At 41.5% G+C, this 18,061-nt stretch overlaps 1 protein-coding gene across 3 annotated transcripts in view; it reads left to right on the top strand.

The window, feature by feature from the left end:
* The first annotated feature begins 65 nt into the window (after positions 1-65).
* atp8b4 (ATPase phospholipid transporting 8B4) overlaps positions 66-18,061 on the top strand; it is a 21,817-nt gene continuing 3,821 nt past the window's right edge. The window contains exons 1-28 of one of the 3 annotated variants that reach the window (XM_086298987.1): positions 66-193; positions 431-555; positions 884-945; positions 4,866-4,924; positions 5,006-5,119; positions 5,208-5,306; positions 5,402-5,463; positions 7,065-7,137; positions 7,339-7,409; positions 7,555-7,634; positions 7,763-7,921; positions 8,065-8,153; positions 8,437-8,633; positions 8,737-8,945; positions 9,777-9,820; positions 9,909-10,074; positions 10,156-10,344; positions 10,527-10,642; positions 10,763-10,927; positions 11,011-11,122; positions 11,203-11,308; positions 11,465-11,606; positions 11,985-12,168; positions 12,854-13,077; positions 13,967-14,050; positions 16,078-16,323; positions 16,424-16,562; positions 16,642-16,772. In XM_086298987.1, coding sequence (XP_086155113.1) covers positions 912-945; positions 4,866-4,924; positions 5,006-5,119; positions 5,208-5,306; positions 5,402-5,463; positions 7,065-7,137; positions 7,339-7,409; positions 7,555-7,634; positions 7,763-7,921; positions 8,065-8,153; positions 8,437-8,633; positions 8,737-8,945; positions 9,777-9,820; positions 9,909-10,074; positions 10,156-10,344; positions 10,527-10,642; positions 10,763-10,927; positions 11,011-11,122; positions 11,203-11,308; positions 11,465-11,606; positions 11,985-12,168; positions 12,854-13,077; positions 13,967-14,050; positions 16,078-16,323; positions 16,424-16,562; positions 16,642-16,772 — 3,294 coding nt within the window. In that variant the 5' untranslated portion in view covers positions 66-193; positions 431-555; positions 884-911. Of the gene's footprint in view, positions 194-430; positions 556-599; positions 788-883; positions 946-4,865; positions 4,925-5,005; positions 5,120-5,207; positions 5,307-5,401; positions 5,464-7,064; positions 7,138-7,338; positions 7,410-7,554; positions 7,635-7,762; positions 7,922-8,064; positions 8,154-8,436; positions 8,634-8,736; positions 8,946-9,776; positions 9,821-9,908; positions 10,075-10,155; positions 10,345-10,526; positions 10,643-10,762; positions 10,928-11,010; positions 11,123-11,202; positions 11,309-11,464; positions 11,607-11,984; positions 12,169-12,853; positions 13,078-13,966; positions 14,051-16,077; positions 16,324-16,423; positions 16,563-16,641; positions 16,773-18,061 lie in introns of those variants that run through there. The other 2 variants (XM_086298986.1, XM_086298985.1) reach the window with 2 other exon arrangements.

Below are 18,061 nucleotides of genomic sequence, written 5' to 3'. Positions count from 1 at the left end.
GCCAAGGTGGCACGTCTGAAAAGCGTACCTGCGCCACACAGTAAACATACTTCTTTTTTTCTATTTGCCAAGAGACTGGGCTGAGTAAGAGAGAGGGGGAGAGAAAGAGGTGTTCATTGCAGCGCACACTCACTCACTTCTACTTCTCCCAGAAGAAGAGGGCTGCAGCTTCATCACCATGTCGCGGTTCTTGGTGAGTGATCGTCGGCTGATTCCTGCTGCCTCGTTATTTCTCCGCTCATTTGTTTCAGAAGAGCGGGGCTGCTGATGGTTGCCTGCCTGCACCATCCTCACAGCCCACGCCGCCCGCAGTCCTGTTTTCTTTATTATTATTAGCAAGCTTCTAACCGCAACAGCGACATCAGCACCATCACCACAGCTGAACTGCTTTTTTGTGGGTGTGTTTTTATCTCTGATGATTTCTGTTCAGGAAGAGGCGATAGGGTCTGCTTCGAAAAAATCAGCGGAAGGCGCTACTTGAAATAAATGGTCGCGGGTAAATAACAGGATACATGGAGATAACACAAGTCTGCGCCTGTGAGAAACCTGTGCAAGGTAAGAAGTGGATAAATGCGGTCACACTTCACCGTTTGTGTTTTATTCTACGCACAGATAGAGAAAACTTCCACAAAGACAGGCCCCTTCTTTTGAAAACAAAGAGCCTAGATGTGCACTTCAGCCAGGGGTTACACCTCACCTGGAAACCCCAAGGAGACACAGTCCACTGAGGATTTGCCTTCTGCTGCTTGCACCTGCAGTTTAAAAGCGCCTTGATAAACAGTCACATGTAATGCCATTATGGTGCATTTATTGCTCTTTCCTACACCTCTGCCAGTGCAGGGTTTATTGTTTGTTAAGCCTGGGTCCTCCATCTGCCTTTCAGGGAAATCCTCGGGAGGTCCCAGGAGAAGATGGAGACATTCTGGAGAAGAAAACCTCATGTTGGTAAGACTGATTTGTAGTTGTAATTGATTTCTTTATAACAACATTACAATACATTCCACAGTGAGGATGTCTTAAAAGTAGGACAAAAATGCAGTTAAACTGTGAGGTTTCAGGCAGGCGAGTTGCACATATTTTTTTTTTCACATAAGTGTTGTTGTTTTTTTACTTTTAAAAGCAGAAGGCGGAGCTTGTGCCTTCCTCACTTCGCAGATGTTCTCTATGGTGCAGTGCTGCTTTGGAAAGATGGGAAAGATGAAATCTGAGGAAAAAAAGAGTGTGCACTTTAATATAACTTGTCTCTTTCTCTGTGCTGGTGTGCGCCTACGCTATCTGTGCTCTTCATGTGCTCTGTGTATGCAGATTGCATGTTTGTCATCTGCGGCATCCTTGAGCGCAACATTACACACATAACGCAAGGTGACCTTATGCTCCTTGCACTTTAGATGGAATTTCAATTCCTCAACAATAGGTGTAATTATCCTTTTAGGAAGAAAGATGTGGCATTGCTAGCGAGACAGCTCATCTTAATGCTTCCCGTATTACTGTTAGAGTCCTCAGAGTGACTGACTACCTGAAATATTTCCTGAATCATTTCACTGTAAGCTGTTCAGACTTGCATCTCTCTTTAAGTCCACTGAAATTCCCTGAAAATAAAATTGAAATATTTCCCTAATTATATGCTTAAGCAGACCAAATGGTTTGAACAATAGTGGCCTCCCTTAATAATTAAGTATCATAGTAAGTGATAGCAGGATGATCCCAGCTGTCGTGGTAGATGCTCTATCCTTTTGCAGCTCTGTGCGGGTGCGTTATGCATAATTCAACAATGTTTTAACCTTGTTTGGAAACAGCAGATCTGTCAGCGTACATGCTCTTTCGGGAGCGGCTTTGTGTGAAAAGTTAAAATGCTCTGATAAATGATCTCAGCATTTGCGGGAAATACACCGGCTCTTGTTTGAGAGTCAACATTTTTCACATCGAGACTGATTAGAAAGGGTGACCAGACATATTAATGACCCTTAATGCATTGTGTTTATGTATGAGCCATGAGAAGAATGTCAAAGTTGGGAAATGAAGTCTTCAGCTGTTGGGTAAGACGGGCAGGCCAAGACAAGGTGTGTTTGAAGTATACGCACGCAAAAAGGCATCATTTGAAACTTTATCAAGTTTAGAGGTTTGTAGTTTCACTTGGCAAGTGCTCGATCCTGGGCGGAGACGCAAATCCCTTTGGGGTGGGTCAGGAAGGACATCAGACATTAAAATGCTGCCAAATCAAATATGTAGAGCTACCTGCTGCTGTGACCCCTTGTGAATAAGGGAGCAACTGAAAGTAGCTTTTACGAAGTCAGCCTTTTTTAATATGCCATGGTTAATCCCTTTATCCCTCTATAGATGTCACAAGTCTTGCTCATGAGAAGCATGGAACGCAGGATGAAAAGATGAGTGAAACTGCATGACAATTTCACTAAGAAGTGGTAGAGAAGGGTTTTTTGAGCTTCTGAGAAAAAAGGGTGTGCACTTTAATTTGATAGATTAGTTAAACATGTTGTATCATGTTGACTGATGAGCTTTTGAGGGGCTGGTAGGATTTTATTTCATTTTGTCAAAGTAAAGGCTTCCCTTTTCTCGTTTCCACCATCAGTGTGAAGCTAAGTGAACCGCTAGCGAGTTTTACATTAACTTACAAGAGCCTTTCTAGTCTTCTCACTTTACAGTTTCCAAGTGTGTTGGAGTAGCTGAATTTTTGCAAAGGAGTTTTTGAACTAAACTTTGCACAAAAAGTAGGGAAATTTGTGTTTGGTCAATTATTTCATTGTTGTTACAATTCTGCTTCTTGTCAATAAATCTTATATCATTGGGAAGCCTGTTTATTGCCAGATTTGTATTTGCGGGTTGAGCAGCAGAGTTGAATGTGTGGGTTGTGCCCACGAAAAACTTGCCACATCTTCTCTGCCTATGCCAAACAGCTTATTCTGCTATTGACTCTTGTTTTGAGCTTCTGGTACAGGAGCATAGATCCTGCTACAGGGGTCAGTTGGTGTCTGCTGCAAGCATGCCATGATTGACTGATGTGCATAGCGCCCGTGCCACTGGACAATTTCAAGCCGGTGTTCCACAAAAACAAGTTGCACCATTATTTGGAGTGGGCCCTTCAAATTTATGACCCAGTTCTATATGATAGGGAATGTGACAAGCTGGAAGTGGGCTTCCCAAGAACATAAGAAGACTGTTTCCTCACCCTGTCAGCACCCTGTTGGCAGTCTTCCACAGATTTGCAATCAAGGTTTTCAGGACTATATGGTTAAAGGTCTCTACCCGGACAATCTGGAAAAGACCTCACTACTAGAAAAACAAGGCTTGCCATCCTTGGAGGCATTCTCAATGCAGAGAGATATCAAGTTGAAATCGTGCAACTAGTGGCAATCTCATATCTCCACAGTCTGGGACTGAAGTCTGTCCTTCAAGATGATAATGGGTCTCCCACAGATTGGGGTTTAACAGAGACTACCTCCAGAATTTGTGAGTGGAGAGGATGAAATTACCTGTCTGCAGTCCTGACTTCAACTCCATTGTGGGATCAGCTTGGGTGTGCGCTTCATCCCAGAGTGACCAACACAACCACACTGGCTGACTTGTGAAAAATGTTGGTTGAAGAATAGACTTCCATCCTGCAGTGTGAGGAGAAGGTGCCAGGCTGTTGTGGCTGTGTCCTTCCACATCATGCTACTGAGGCTGCTGAGAATCAATAGCAGAATAAGCTGTTTGGCATTGGCAAAGAAGAACTGGCAAGTTTTTAATGGGCACAACCCACATACTCAACTCTGCTGCTCAACCCAGCTTGTTCTTTACAAATGTGGCACTATTTAAAGGGGAATAAACAGCCTTTCCAATAATATAAAATCGATTTCCCAGAGCAAATTTTTTTTTCAACAAAGAAGGTGTGTTTGAATCAACCAAACACAAATTTACCCACAATTTGGTGGGGGTGCTCCATTCAGCCTATAAAATTTCTTACAAGTACAAGATTTATTTGGAGCTAAAAATAAGGATGTCTGTTTTAATACATATAAAGATATGAATTAAAGATCTGTCTCCATCTTTATCCCTCAATGAAGCTCTTATTCAAAGTTTAGGAAATAAGACTTAGAACCTTATGTAGATATAGTAATCAAAGAAGTTGCTAACAATTTAATGGAGAAATAATTAAAAAACATGTGCTAATCAAAGAATGACCTCTTCTTGTACCAGCGTGAGAGTGAGCTCTCCATTGTAAATATAGTCAAACTTTTTTTTAAAAGGAGGTTTTATCAACCACAGTCAAGCTTCCTAAAGCTTAACTAAAAGTGGGACATTGCAACATCACGGGGTTTGCTGGCTTGATCATGTAATACTTTGTGAAATACTGCAATGTAGGAAAAGGTTTCATCATCCTTATCTTCAATAATCACCACACCAGAGGAACATGCTGGTGCTTGAAACAGTCTTTTACTTTGTCTCTTCATAAATAAATCATCCTTTTATTTGCAGATAAGTGAACCGAGACCTCTGTGTCCCTTCTCTTACAATAAATAAAGAGCAAAAGAAAAAAAATCAATCTAAGACAAATTACTGTGTTCATCTTGAGAAAAAAAAAAAAAAGAAAAATAAAATACACAGTTATGAAACTTTACCCTAAGCTAACTAAGCTTTCTTTAGGATTTTGCTCTCATTTCAAGAGGTGATTTGGAAGGAAAATAAATGTTAGGGCAGTCTGAAAGGAAAAAAAGTATTTTAGGATTTTAAACGGAAAGAAATATAGGCAAATGGTCAAAATCTCATATTGATGTTAAATTTGTTCTGCTATGTGTGTGAGAGGCAGACTTTAGAATAAGGAGCTCTTACTTTAAGTTCTCCTTTCCTCTGTGTTGTCTTCTCTGTAGAGAAAGAGCGCCGCGTGAAAGCCAACGCGTGGGACTACAATGACAGGTTCTCTTATGCCGTAAGTTACCTGCATTAAATTTGCTTTAAGTGTTGGCTGTGGGGTTTCATCGGCGCTGTTTCTAATGATGTGAATCTTCAGGATAATCGCATCAAAACCTCAAAGTACAATATCTTCACCTTCCTGCCCATCAACTTGTTTGAGCAGTTCCAGAGGGTGGCAAACGCTTACTTCTCAGTGCTCTTAATACTGCAGGTAGGAAAAAGTGCTACTGATTGTGTCATTAAACTATAATTTGATTGATGTAGGAAACAAAGAGGGCTAATGCAAACTTTGTTCACAGCTAATTCCAGAAATATCCTCCCTGTCCTGGTTCACAACCATCGTGCCTTTGGTTTTTGTGCTCGTGATCACGGCTGTTAAGGACGCCACAGATGACTATGTTAGTTTCATTGTTTATCTCTTACAATTTGTTTGAATGCTATTCTTTTTACGTCTCTTCTTCAAATTTGTAACCCCCTTTTTTAAAAATTTCAGTTCCGATACAAGAGCGACCAACAAGTCAACAACCGGCAGTCACAGGTTCTCATCAGAGGAAGGTACTCTATGACGTTGTCATTTACACACCCAGTTCTGAAAAAGTTGGGATGTGTATGTAAAATGTAAATAAACAGAATGCAATAAAAACCGATCAAATGTTTCAGCTGAGAAAATATTTAAGAGGAAACTTTAAGAAAACAAAACAAGACGGTGTCGAATTTGATGACAGCAACAAGGATAAAAAGGTTATGACGGGCTGTGTTTACAACTGTGTAGCATCCACTCTTCTGTTAACAACAGTTCATAAATGTCTGGGAAGTGAGGAGTCCAGCTGATGGACTTTCGGGAGAGGAATATCCCATTCTTGTCAGCTTTGTTGTATTTTTCAATTCATAATGCGCCAAATATATGAAATTAGTGAAAGGTCTGGACTGCCGGCATGCCAGATCAGCAACCCAGACTCTTCTATTATGATGTCATGCTGTTGCAGCAGACCTTTATGTATCTTTCAGTCCTTCTGTTGCCTTTCCAGATGTGAAAGCTGCCAGTTCTATAGGCACTGATGCGCTGCCATCAGAGATGCATGCTTTTGAACTCAGTGATAACAAGCCGGATGGTCCCTCGGCTCTTTAGACCAAAGGATGTGGCGTCCGTGTTTTCCAAAAATAATTTCCATTTTTGATTCATTTGACCAAAGAATAGTTTTCCACTTTGCTTCAGTCCATTTTGAATGAGATTTGCCTCCAAGAGACAGAGGCGTGTCTGCTTCGTGTGATCGAGCTTTAACCTGCATTTGTGGGTGATACGGTGAACTGTGTTCATAGACAGTGATTTCTGGAAGTGTTTCTGAGCCCACACAGTGACCTCCATGAGAGAATCACACCTGTTTTAATGCAGTGGCATCTGAAGGCCTATAGATCTCAGACATACAGTATTGATCTGTGGCCTGGAGATTTCTCCAGATACTCTGAATCTTTTGATGATATTATGTGTGTAGATGATGTTAAAGTCTTCACAACTTTATGTGGAGGAACATTATTTTTAAGTTTTTTGTTATTTTTGTACTTTGGTCAACCTCCGCCTGTCTTTACTTCTGAGAAACTCTGCCTCTCTAAGATGTCTTTTCATGTTACTGACTTGCTGCCAAATCAAAATCTTCCTCCAGCTATTTCAGTTTAGCACCACTTACCTCTCTGGCCTTTGTTGATCACATCTTAAGTTTTTTAAAGACGTGTTGCTGACACTGAATTCCAAAGAAGCTAATATTTTTCATGAAATACAAAAATGTTTCAGTCAATCCTTTATTTACCATGGGCACCTTTGAGCACTTATTAAATAACTGTAACTCTGTTACTGTTTCTGCTGGAGACAAAAGTCAAACTGTTTCAGAATGAAGAGAAGACATGCTTTATGGGGGGATTTGGTGTATCGTGGTAATATGAGACATTAATAATGGACTGCTGTCTTAACATGGACAGGAAAAATCAGGTCTGCTTAGATTTTACCACGTGCACTTCCCATTTTGGAATCATTGCATTCTGTGATTATTTACATTTTGGGCAGCGTCCCAACTCAACTCTGGAATTGGATTTGTAGATGCTTTCCTGCGGAGGCTACATTTACAGCTATTCCTAACCTTTTGTGTTTCCTGTTTTTCAAGTTTGCAGAATGAAAAATGGATGAACGTTCGAGTAGGGGATATCATCAAACTAGAGAACAATCAGTTTGTTGCTGTGAGTAAAGCATTGCTACGACACTGTCACACTACATGCTAGACTGTAATATCAGCCTTTTAGATTAACATATAGTAAAGAAAATAGGTTCTTTTGGGAGAAATGGGGCCAGTTAAGTGCTGTTGCAGGTTCAGTGATGCAGAAATTGATTTATTGTCTTTTTTTCCACTGCTGAGTATTTTGTATTGGATTCACACACAGGCAGACATCCTTCTTCTCTGTAGCAGTGAGCCTTATGGTCTGTGCTATGTTGAGACTGCAGAGCTAGATGGGTAAGTTCTGTGCAAGGTATGAAAAGTAAGATGGGAGCAATTGCACAAGACATTCATATGAGCACAAAAAGTGCATGCGTATATTTAATTTGACGTTTAGCAAAAATAGCCAACTTTTCTTTGTCTTCCTTTTTCTTCCCTCCAGAGAGACCAATCTAAAAGTCCGTCAGGCTTTAACCGTTACCTCAGATTTAGGAGACATTTCTAAACTGATGGACTTTGATGGTGAGATGATGCCAAAGTTTTTATTTTCACATTTTCTCTCATTTTTGTCTACTTATATCTAATTATTTGCGACGGTTTGATCAGTCATGGCTGACGAATCTTTTTCTTTTTCTTCCTTTGTTCCTCAGGGGAAGTCATTTGTGAGCCTCCAAACAACAAGCTGGATAGGTTTACTGGAACATTATACTGGAAAGGCAATAAATATCCTCTGGATAATGAAAAAATGCTTCTGCGGGGCTGTGTACTCAGAAACACTGAGTGGTGCTTTGGAATGGTCATATTTGCTGGTAATAGTTGCTTTTTAATGGTTTTATTCTCCACATCCATTAGCTGCGTCTATATTTTTCTTCTTTGCCTCGATGGAAAGGTCACGGACAGTCTTATTAATATTCTTTCAACACTGACAGTTGTTTGCACATCTGCCCAACAGGCTCACAAACCAAACTGATGCAGAACTGTGGAAGGACGAAACTGAAAAGGACCAGTATCGACAAACTCATGAACACTCTGGTTTTGTGGGTAGGCTGATTTTTGTAACTCTGCTTTGCATTTTACGATGCTAGCATGGGCTGATGATTGTGGCTTAGTTGGCTATTTTATAGGCAGCCGTTCTAGTTGTAAATAAATTGCATAAATGATAAATTTCTCTTTAAAAGCTGGCAGTCCAGAGTTACATTCACTGGTTTTAAATGTCACATTTTGTGCCTTTTACTACAGATATGCTCATATAAGCATATAAAACATACCACTTTATTTGATGCATCTTTGGGAACAAAAATATGTACTCTTGTCTTTTTTTCAGATTTTCGCCTTCCTTATTTGTATGGGAGTTATTTTGGCAGTTGGACACACTATTTGGGAAACGTATGTCGGCACAAACTTCAGAGTGTTTTTGCCGTGGGACACGTTCCAGATTAGCGCTGTGTTCTCTGGATTCCTCACCTTCTGGTCCTACATCATCATCCTCAACACTGTTGTGCCCATCTCGCTGTATGTCAGGTAAGCACCTATGCAGTCGTTGTAAAAGTCATTTTCAAATTAAGCCCGTCACACTGACTAGGAAGTTGGTAAATAGTTGTATTGCTCAATAAAACTTCATCAGTGTGGAAGTCCTGCGACTTGGTCACAGTCACTTCATTAACTGGGACCGGAAGATGTACCACAGCCCGATGGGCACTGCAGCCCAAGCTCGCACCACCACCCTGAATGAGGAGCTGGGCCAAGTGGAGTTCATCTTCTCTGACAAGACAGGCACGCTCACCCAGAACATCATGGTCTTCAGCAAGTGCTCCATTAATGGACAGATGTATGGTATGGAGCTTTAGTACTACATCGGGTTAAAACACTGGGCTAATTAGCCTCTCAGTTAAATTGGGCTACTCTTCAACAAAAACTGCTGAACAGTTAAGCATGGGACCTAAATGTTTTTTGCTTTTTTTAGTTTGTTCACCCTAAAATGTTAAAATTGTTTGGTCAAATTTACTGTAGCAGACTTCGGGGGTAATGCTGGGAGCCAGGTCCAACTACAGAGGCAATTACTTCTTAATCTTTGACAAAATAATTAATGATAAAGCTCTCGATTGTTCGCCTTTCCCACCACATCTCCGACTTGTTCGGTGTTTATAACCCAGTTAGAGCTATCTCCCTTTAAGTGTTCCTAGAATCAGATCCAAGTGCACTGAGGCTGCTTTCGTTTACCGCGCTCCTGTTCTTTGGAACCAGCTACCTGCTGATCAGTGATCAATCACATCTGCGGCTACATTCAAAAACAGGCTCAAAGCCTTTTTTTCCACACAGGCCTTCAGTCAATAGCTGAGTGCTTGTGCTTTAACCCCTTAACGCCTATCATATTTGAAACATGGGTTTTTGAGACTTCTACATCATTAGTGAGTGAGATCTTCCCTCCCCTCCCTTGAAAAGAAATAGATTGCATGATATGTTTTTCAGCAATAAATAACAACATTTTTTAAAAACTTGAATTTTCTGGCAATTATTTCATGGTTCAGGCTTTAAGGGGTTAGGGGGAATTGTAAACCTGCAGAGGTTTTTATGTTTTTCTCTTCTTTGTTAAGCACACTGTGTTCACTTATAATCAAATGTGCTATATAAATAAAACTGCCATTGTTACTTTTATGTTTTTAGGTGATGTCTATGATGAATTTGACCAGAAGGTGGAAATTACTGAGGTGAGCAGATTGAAAAAAGCAGAAATTCTTTCTCTTTCTAGTGAAACAGATGTGACACAATCATTGCGCTGGTGCTTTAATGTCTCAGAAAACAGCCTGCGTGGATTTTTCCTTCAACCCTCTCTGCGACAGAAGGTTCAAGTTTTACGACAGCAGCTTGGTTGAAGCCATCAAAATGGAGGATCCTGCAGTGCAGGAGTTTTTCAGGCTGCTGGCTTTGTGTCACACTGTCATGCCAGAGGAGAAGAGTGAAGGTAAACATACATGATCCAGAAACTGTAGCTGTAATAATTCAAATAACTCTGATTCACTGATGTGTTTATGTTCAAATGAAGGAAATTTGGTGTACCAGGCACAGTCACCTGATGAGGGAGCGCTGGTCACTGCGGCGCGAAACTTTGGGTTTGTCTTCCGGGCGCGAACCCCAGAAACCGTCACGCTGTGTGAGATGGGACGAACCGTCACCTACCAGCTTCTGGCCATACTGGACTTCAACAACGTGCGCAAGAGAATGAGTGTCATTGGTTAGGTCTTCACTTATAAAAGCAACACACAAGTAGTCATCATGAAACTCTGTGGACAATAATTACGAAATAGCAGCACGAGGCAACATGTCTGATTATTTTGTATCTACTGACAATTTAGTTGACAGCCAAATAATCCATGTTTTATTTTTCCTCTTGCTGTGCTTTGTCTTGTTTGATAGTGAGAAGCCCAGAAGGCCAGATTAAACTCTACTCCAAAGGCGCTGACACGATTATTTTCGAACGTCTGGATCCATCCTGTGAAAACCTCATGTACACTACCTCAGAACACCTTAGTGTAGGTGTTATCGCAGTGGATAACATAATGTCTCCTTTGTAAATAATTGCGCTGTGGATTGCAGATTTAATGATTTATTCTCTTAGTCAGATGTTTATTTTTCCATCGTTTTTCATGCAGGAATTTGCTGGGGAAGGGCTTCGAACATTGGCTCTGTCCTACAAAGACCTCGATGAAGATTATTTTAAAGTTTGGATGAAGAGGCTTCTCTTTGCCAGCACTGTAATAGAGAATCGCGAAGATCAGCTTGCTGTCCTTTACGACGAGATCGAACTGGGCATGAAGGTAAAATTGACATGCTTTTGTTTACACTCCTAAAGCAATCGATCGCATTTAGTCCTGCTGACTCACTGCTGACTTTGTTGAAGCTTCTAGGAGCCACGGCGATTGAAGACAAACTTCAGGAGGGAGTTCCAGAGACCATCGCCTGCCTAAATCTAGCTAACATTAAAATCTGGGTCCTTACAGGAGATAAACTAGGTACCTGTGAATGATGACTTTAATATTGGCTGGATTGTCTGTGGAAAGATACACGACTGTAAACTGTTTAATTTCATTAGAGACAGCAATGAACATTGGCTACTCCTGCAACATGCTGCGAGATGACATGAATGAGGTGTTTGTTATCTCCGGCCACACCCTGCAGGATGTGCAGCAGCAGCTCAGGTGACACATTTTTTGCATTTAATTCACATTCAGGGTGGTATTCTTTGAATATTAAATGTCCCATTTATAGAAAGTCTGTGGATTTAAAATGCTAAAAAGCCTTCTTGAAGAGAATTCTGGTGTGATTCACTTTTACTGCCTTGCATCTATCCTCAGGAGCGCCAAAGAGCATATCCTCGGCCTGAGTTGCGTGAGCAGTGCAGGACATGTTGAGAAGACGGATGCGTTTGCAGACGATTCTGTGTTTGAAGAAGCTATAATTGCAGAGTATGCCTTAGTTATCAATGGACACAGTCTGGTAAGATAACAATGAAAAGTGGTTTCACGGAGACTGCCTTTAATTAAATGCTCATTTTTACTTCTGCACTTGTTTTTGTTTTGTTACTGATGCCCGTTGGTTTCACACTGTTTGCTAAATGGCTCCGATGTTCTTTGATGAGTCTGCTGCGTCTGTGCCTGCTGCCAACTGAACAAAGTCTACAATAAGCTCTGCCCTCGGCTCTATTACAGGATTTTATTAACATCATTTTGCACGCGAGCTGCTCTCTTGCTGTGCCCAGGGCAGAGTGCGTGATGCACACAGGGATGTTGCTTAGTGTCCCCTCCGCAGGGGGTTGATGTTACACCGCGGTAATGATAGATTTAATAGGTGTGGTGTGGGTACTCTGCCCTTCAGGCTCACGCTCTGGAGCCCCAGCTGGAGCACATCCTGTTGGATTTGGCCTGTCTATGTAAAACGGTGATCTGCTGCCGCGTCACGCCGATGCAGAAAGCTCAGGTGGTGGAGCTGGTGAAGAGGCACAAGAGAGCTGTCACCTTGGCCATAGGAGACGGAGCCAATGATGTCAGCATGATCAAGAGTAAGTTTCAGATCATCCACGTGTGGCGTGCATGTAGTATGTATTACTATTACAAAGTGAAGTATAACATTTACAAGTAAACACTTGAAAAGAAATATCAGGAATTCTCAAGAAAATATCACAAACTGATGTGGATGCACACTCTTCTGCATCCAAGGACTCCGTTCACGTGTGTGTAGAGGGAATTTTCAGCCTTGCCAGAGGTGACAAATTAAAGGAAAAACCTGAGGGGAGCTGGAAATTCTGTTATGCTTCGAAGGGAAATTTTGCTGGCATGGTTAAAGATCACAGGGAGCACTCTCTTGCAGGATGAGAATGCCCACATCCACAGGGCACAAGGATCAATGAAAGATTTTTATAAACTTTGTGAATCATATTATATGAATTAAGCAGTCAAACTGCTGAGTACTTACTCAGTTTGTTCATATTTTCTGCTTAACAGATTTTTTTGGGGTATACGATACAATAGTGAAATTACCTCCCTTACCCCAACACCTTACAACCAGCCACACACTGCGTAAGAGGCTGGTTGTAAAAACATTTCTTCATTTATAAAAAAAAACTCAGTCCAGACTGTTATTTAACGATGTTTGTGAATATATTTCCAGAATCTTGTCAGCTGTTTGTAATGACAAATATTTCAGTTATGAAGGGCATTGCTTCACACACTGTGTGTCTTACTCAGCTGCTCACATCGGTGTTGGGATCAGCGGACAGGAGGGGATGCAGGCTGTTCTGGCCTCAGATTACTCCTTTGCCCAGTTCCGGTACCTGCAGAGGCTCTTGTTGGTTCACGGACGCTGGTCTTACTTCCGCATGTGTAATTTTCTGGGATATTTCTTCTACAAGAACTTCGCCTTCACCCTGGTGCACTTCTGGTACGGTTTCTTCTGCGGCTTCTCAGCTCAGGTAAGAAAACTGTAATGAAGCCTTCAAGCATATTTGAAGCTTTTTTTATGTTTGTGTTAAATCAATTATGCATGCCAACTGTCAGGTCTGGTTTTGTGGTGAGGTCACGGAGGCTGACCTCAGGACCACTGGAGTAAATGTGTCTCCTTCTGACTCTGTAGAAGCCACAAGGCCTGTCAGGAGTGTCTTTTATCTAATTTAGGAACAGACCTAGTCCATTTTGTTCCTAATAGACTAAAGTTGAAGGAGATGTGTTCACTTTGTCTGGAAGGAAGAGTAGTGAGCAGAAGAAATAATCTAAGTGTTCCCTGCTGGAGGACAGTCTTCACAACCGGGGACAATACAGTCTGTCAAACCTTCTCCTGGTACACCAGCACAGACAGGCTTACCTGTGTAGAGTTTTCAAAAGTAGAAGAGGCAGAGCCTTCAGCTATCAGGCACAACTATGCACTTTGTCAGGCAGACACCCTCTCTGCTTTTAAGGTTTCTTTTAAAACTTTTACATAGCTCTTAAAATTAGGGATGTTTCAGGTGATCCTGTAGTCATGAATGTATAGGCTCAGACTGCTACTGTACTTGATTCAGACTGCCTTTGTTTAGAATAAAAAGTGAATGTTATGTACTTTTATACTTATTGTACCATAGACTCTAAATAAGGTGAAACCAGTGAGCTATTCCATGTCACTGACTTTCATCCATGTTCTTCCAGCTTGTGTTCAGTCTTGTTTTCCTTGATGCATCTGTCCTCCTCTCTGCTCTGATCTTCCCTTTGTTCTCTCCGATATTGAGCTGAAAGAAATTTTCATGCACGAGACCTCTCACTCTTCTGAATGTTTGTGCTGTATGGTTGGAAAAAACCCTGCTCTAACAAAATGTCCACTTTCCATAGACTGTGTATGACCAGTGGTTCATCACCCTCTTCAACATTGTCTATACATCGCTGCCAGTACTAGCGATGGGACTTTTTGATCAGGTGATAATAGCTCTTGTACAAAGTTAAAGCATACTTAAGTTTTATTTCAATGTGGCTATGCATATTTTAAAAATTTGCACAAAAATCGAACTTTTTCTTATTTCAGTAATCTCTCTCTAATGGTAAGCTCCAGAGCCGTTTCATAGTTTAATTTTGTTTCTTCTTTTCAAGATACTGTCAAGTCATTCAGGTGAATATTTTATTACTGTTGACCTCTTTCACTGTGTCATGATTGATAAACCCATCAGACGTACCTAAAAGTCTAACCCTACAGTAGGTTGTAGCTTAAATTTAACCCATGCGATTAGCGTTCCTAATCCCAATTTACAGTGGCTTGCAAAAGTATTCGGCCCCCTTGAACTTTCCCACATTTTGTCACATTACAGCCACAAACATGAATCAATATATTGGAATTCCACCTGAAAGACCAATACAAAGTGGTGTACACGTGAGAAGTGGAACAAAAATCATACATGATTCCAAACATTTTTTACAAATAAATAACTGCAAAGTGGGGTGTGCGTAATTATTCAGCCCCCTTTGGTCTGAGTTCAGTCAGTTACCCATAGACATTGCCTGATGAGTGCTAATGACTAAACAGAGTGCACCTGTGTGTAATCTAATGTCAGTACAAATACAGCTGCTCTGTGACGGCCTCAGAGGTTGTTTAAGAGAATATTGGGAGCAACAACACCATGAAGTCCAAAGAACACACCAGACAGGTCAGGGATAAAGTTATTGAGAAATTTAAAGCAGGCTTAGACTACAAAAAGATTTCCCAAGCATTGAACATCCCACGGAGCACTGTTCAAGCGATCATTCAGAAATGGAAGGAGTATGGCACAACTGTAAACCTACCAAGACAAGGTCGTCCACCTAAACTCACAGGCCGAACAAGAAGAGCGCTGATCAGAAATGCAGCCAAGAGGCCCATGGTGACTCTGGACGAGCTGCAGAGATCTACAGCTCAGGTGGGGGAATCTGTCCACAGGACAACTATTAGTCGTGCACTGCACAAAGTTGGCCTTTATGGAAGAGTGGCAAGAAGAAAGCCATCGTTAACAGAAAACCATAAGAAGTCCCGTTTGCAGTTTGCCACAAGCCATGTGGGGGACACAGCGAACATGTGGAAGAAGGTGCTCTGGTCAGATGAGACCAAAATGCAAAACGCTATGTGTGGTGGAAAACTAACACTGCACATCACTCTGAACGCCATCCCCACTGTCAAATATGGTGGTGGCAGCATCATGCTCTGGTGGTGCTTATCTTCAGCAGGGACAGGGAAGCTGGTCAGAGTTGATGGGAAGATGGATGAAGCCAAATACAGGGCAATCTTGGAAGAAAACCTCTTGGAGTCTGCAAAAGACTTGAGACTGGGGCGGAGGTTCACCTTCTAGCAGGACAACAACCCTAAACATAAAGCCAGGGCAACAATGGGATGGTTTAAAACAAAACATATCCATGTGTTAGGATGGCCCAGTCAAAGTCCAGATCTAAATCCAATCGAGAATCTGTGGCAAGATCTGAAAACTGCTGTCCATCTAATCTGACTGAGCTGGAGCTGTTTTGCAAAGAAGAATGGGCAAAGATTTCAGTCTGTAGATGTGCAAAGCTGGTAGAGACATACCCTAAAAGACTGGCAGCTGTAATCGCAGCAAAAGGTGGTTCTACAAAGTATTGACTCAGGGGGCTGAATAATTACGCACACCCCACTTTTCAGTTATTTATTTGTAAAAAATGTTTGGAATCATGTGTGATTTTCATTCCACTTCTCACGTGTGCACCACTTTGTATTGGTCATTCACGTGGAATTCCAATAAATTGATTCCTGTTTGTGGCTGTAATGTGACAAAATGTGGAATACTTTTGCAAGCCACTGTATACTTTACACTCATCCGCTTTAACTGACCATTTGTCAAAAAACTGCTGCAGAACATTTCCCCCATTATCCTCCCATCATTTATTTCTTATTAAAATAAACAAAAGAGTCTATAATATCATACTCATGCTTTGTTTGTTTTCTAAAGGACGTCAATGACCAGAACAGCCTTCGCTACCCAAGTCTGTACAAACCCGGCCAGCAAAACCTTCTCTTCAACAAGCGTCAGTTTTTCCTGTGCACCCTGCAGGGGGTTGCCACGTCATTCCTGCTTTTCTTCATTCCCTACGGGGCTTTCCCTCTCATGGTGAAAGAAGACGGCTCCTCCTTTTCAGACCAACAGGCGTTCGCCGTCACCATAGCAACATCCTTGGTCATTGTTGTAAGTGTTCAGGTGAGACTGTAAATATCACAAAATACTGCCAAAACAGGACTGCTAAATGAAAAGAGGGTCTTATTTTTATTATTATGGTTTGATGTACGTCTGCTCCAAGATCGGACTCGACACGCACTACTGGACTGCCGTCAATCACCTCTTCATATGGGGGAGCCTGATGGTGTACTTTGCCATATTATTTGCAATGCAGAGCGACGGCTTATTTGGCATTTTTCCGAGCAGCTTCCCATTTATCGGTGAGTCTGGTTCAGTGTGGCCCGCGCAAGAAAATTACGTTGATACGAGAAAATTGCATTTCCTTTTATTCCTCCTCAGGCACGGCTCGTAACTGTCTGTCAGAGAAGAGTGTGTGGTTGGTTGTTCTGCTCACCACTGTGGTGTGTGTTATGCCTGGCTTAGTCGTCAAGTTCCTCAGAGTGGATCTTTTCCCGACGTTGACAGACAAGGTACAGCAACTGCAAGTTACTCAAAATACTTTATTGAGACATTGTAGATAGTTTACAAAAAAAAGGTTAACGCAAGAGAAGTTTGTCAGAAAAAGACCCCAGATTTGATCAAATTTGCCACCATGATTCTGGATGGAGCAGTGGATCTTTTTAAGACTAAGACACAACATGAGATCAGCAAGCCACTGAACATGGGTGGGCGGGGCAGCAGCCTTCCACCTTACCAAAATGGCACGTCTAACCGAGAGGCAACCAGAGGACAGCAAATGATGTTTTGCCCCGATAACATACTTATCATCCTCCCCCTCTGTAGCAAAGAGAGCAAATAGGGGGTTAAGAGCCCGTTTCAGGTCAGTAGCCTTGTTCAGAGTACAAAAAACTCCTCCCGAAAATGTGCGAAGGCAGGGCAGGTCCAAAACATGTGGGTGTGATTGGCATCATCAGACCCACACCTATTACAGCGAGGGTCTAAGCCAGGATGAATCTTAGATAATTTGGATTTAGATAAATGGGCCCTATGAACTACTTTAAATTTTAATAGGGAGTGGTGAACGCAGAGTGGTGTGGAATTTACCAAATGTCATCTGACATAGATATACCCAACTCTTCTCCCCATGTGGATTTAAGGCCTTCAGAGGGAGCTGAAGTTACAGCAACTGCAAGTTTGAGCAAGACAATGAACACTTGGTGGAAGTAACTATGTCAGTATAGTAAAGTATGAAGCTTCATACTTCAACTAAATTTAATAGGCAAATAGTACTTCACTATATTTATCTGACAGCAGTAGTTAATAGTAACTCTCCGGATTAAGATTTTTTACAAAAAACCCCAAAACAAGCCTACTGACAATTATCCGGTTGTTCATAAAAAGTAATAACTAAGGGAAATTCCAAATAATAAATAGAAATCAGTGAAGCATATCCTCCCTATATCCTCTCTAGACTCCTTAAATTAATCTGTAAACCAGCCTCTACGACTAAAACAAGTAGACTTAAGAATCAAACCAACTGCAGCAGTAAAATGCTGTTTACAGTATTGGTAACCTTATACTTATCATATGAGTTTCTGCAGAATTAGCACTTTTACATACAATATATTGTCAAAAATATTTACTCACCGAACTAAATCATTGAATTCAAGAGTGCAATCACTTCCACGGCCACAGGTGTATAAAATCAAGCGCCTAGGCATGCAGACTGCTTCTACAAATATTTGGGAAAGAATGGGTCGCCCTCAGGAGCTCAGTGAAGTCCAACATGGTACTGTGATAGGTCCAATCATTAAATTTT

The sequence above is a fragment of the Aulonocara sp. 'chitande type north' Nkhata Bay genome, linkage group LG7 (assembly GCF_057382095.1).
Source record: "Aulonocara sp. 'chitande type north' Nkhata Bay isolate Kocher_YH1m ecotype deep benthic linkage group LG7, A_spYH_male_GT1.1, whole genome shotgun sequence".
NCBI classification, from domain to species: Eukaryota; Metazoa; Chordata; class Actinopteri; order Cichliformes; family Cichlidae; genus Aulonocara; species Aulonocara sp. 'chitande type north' Nkhata Bay.
The sequence above is the reverse complement of the archived record's forward strand: the minus strand, read 5'-3'. Positions and strand labels throughout refer to the sequence as shown.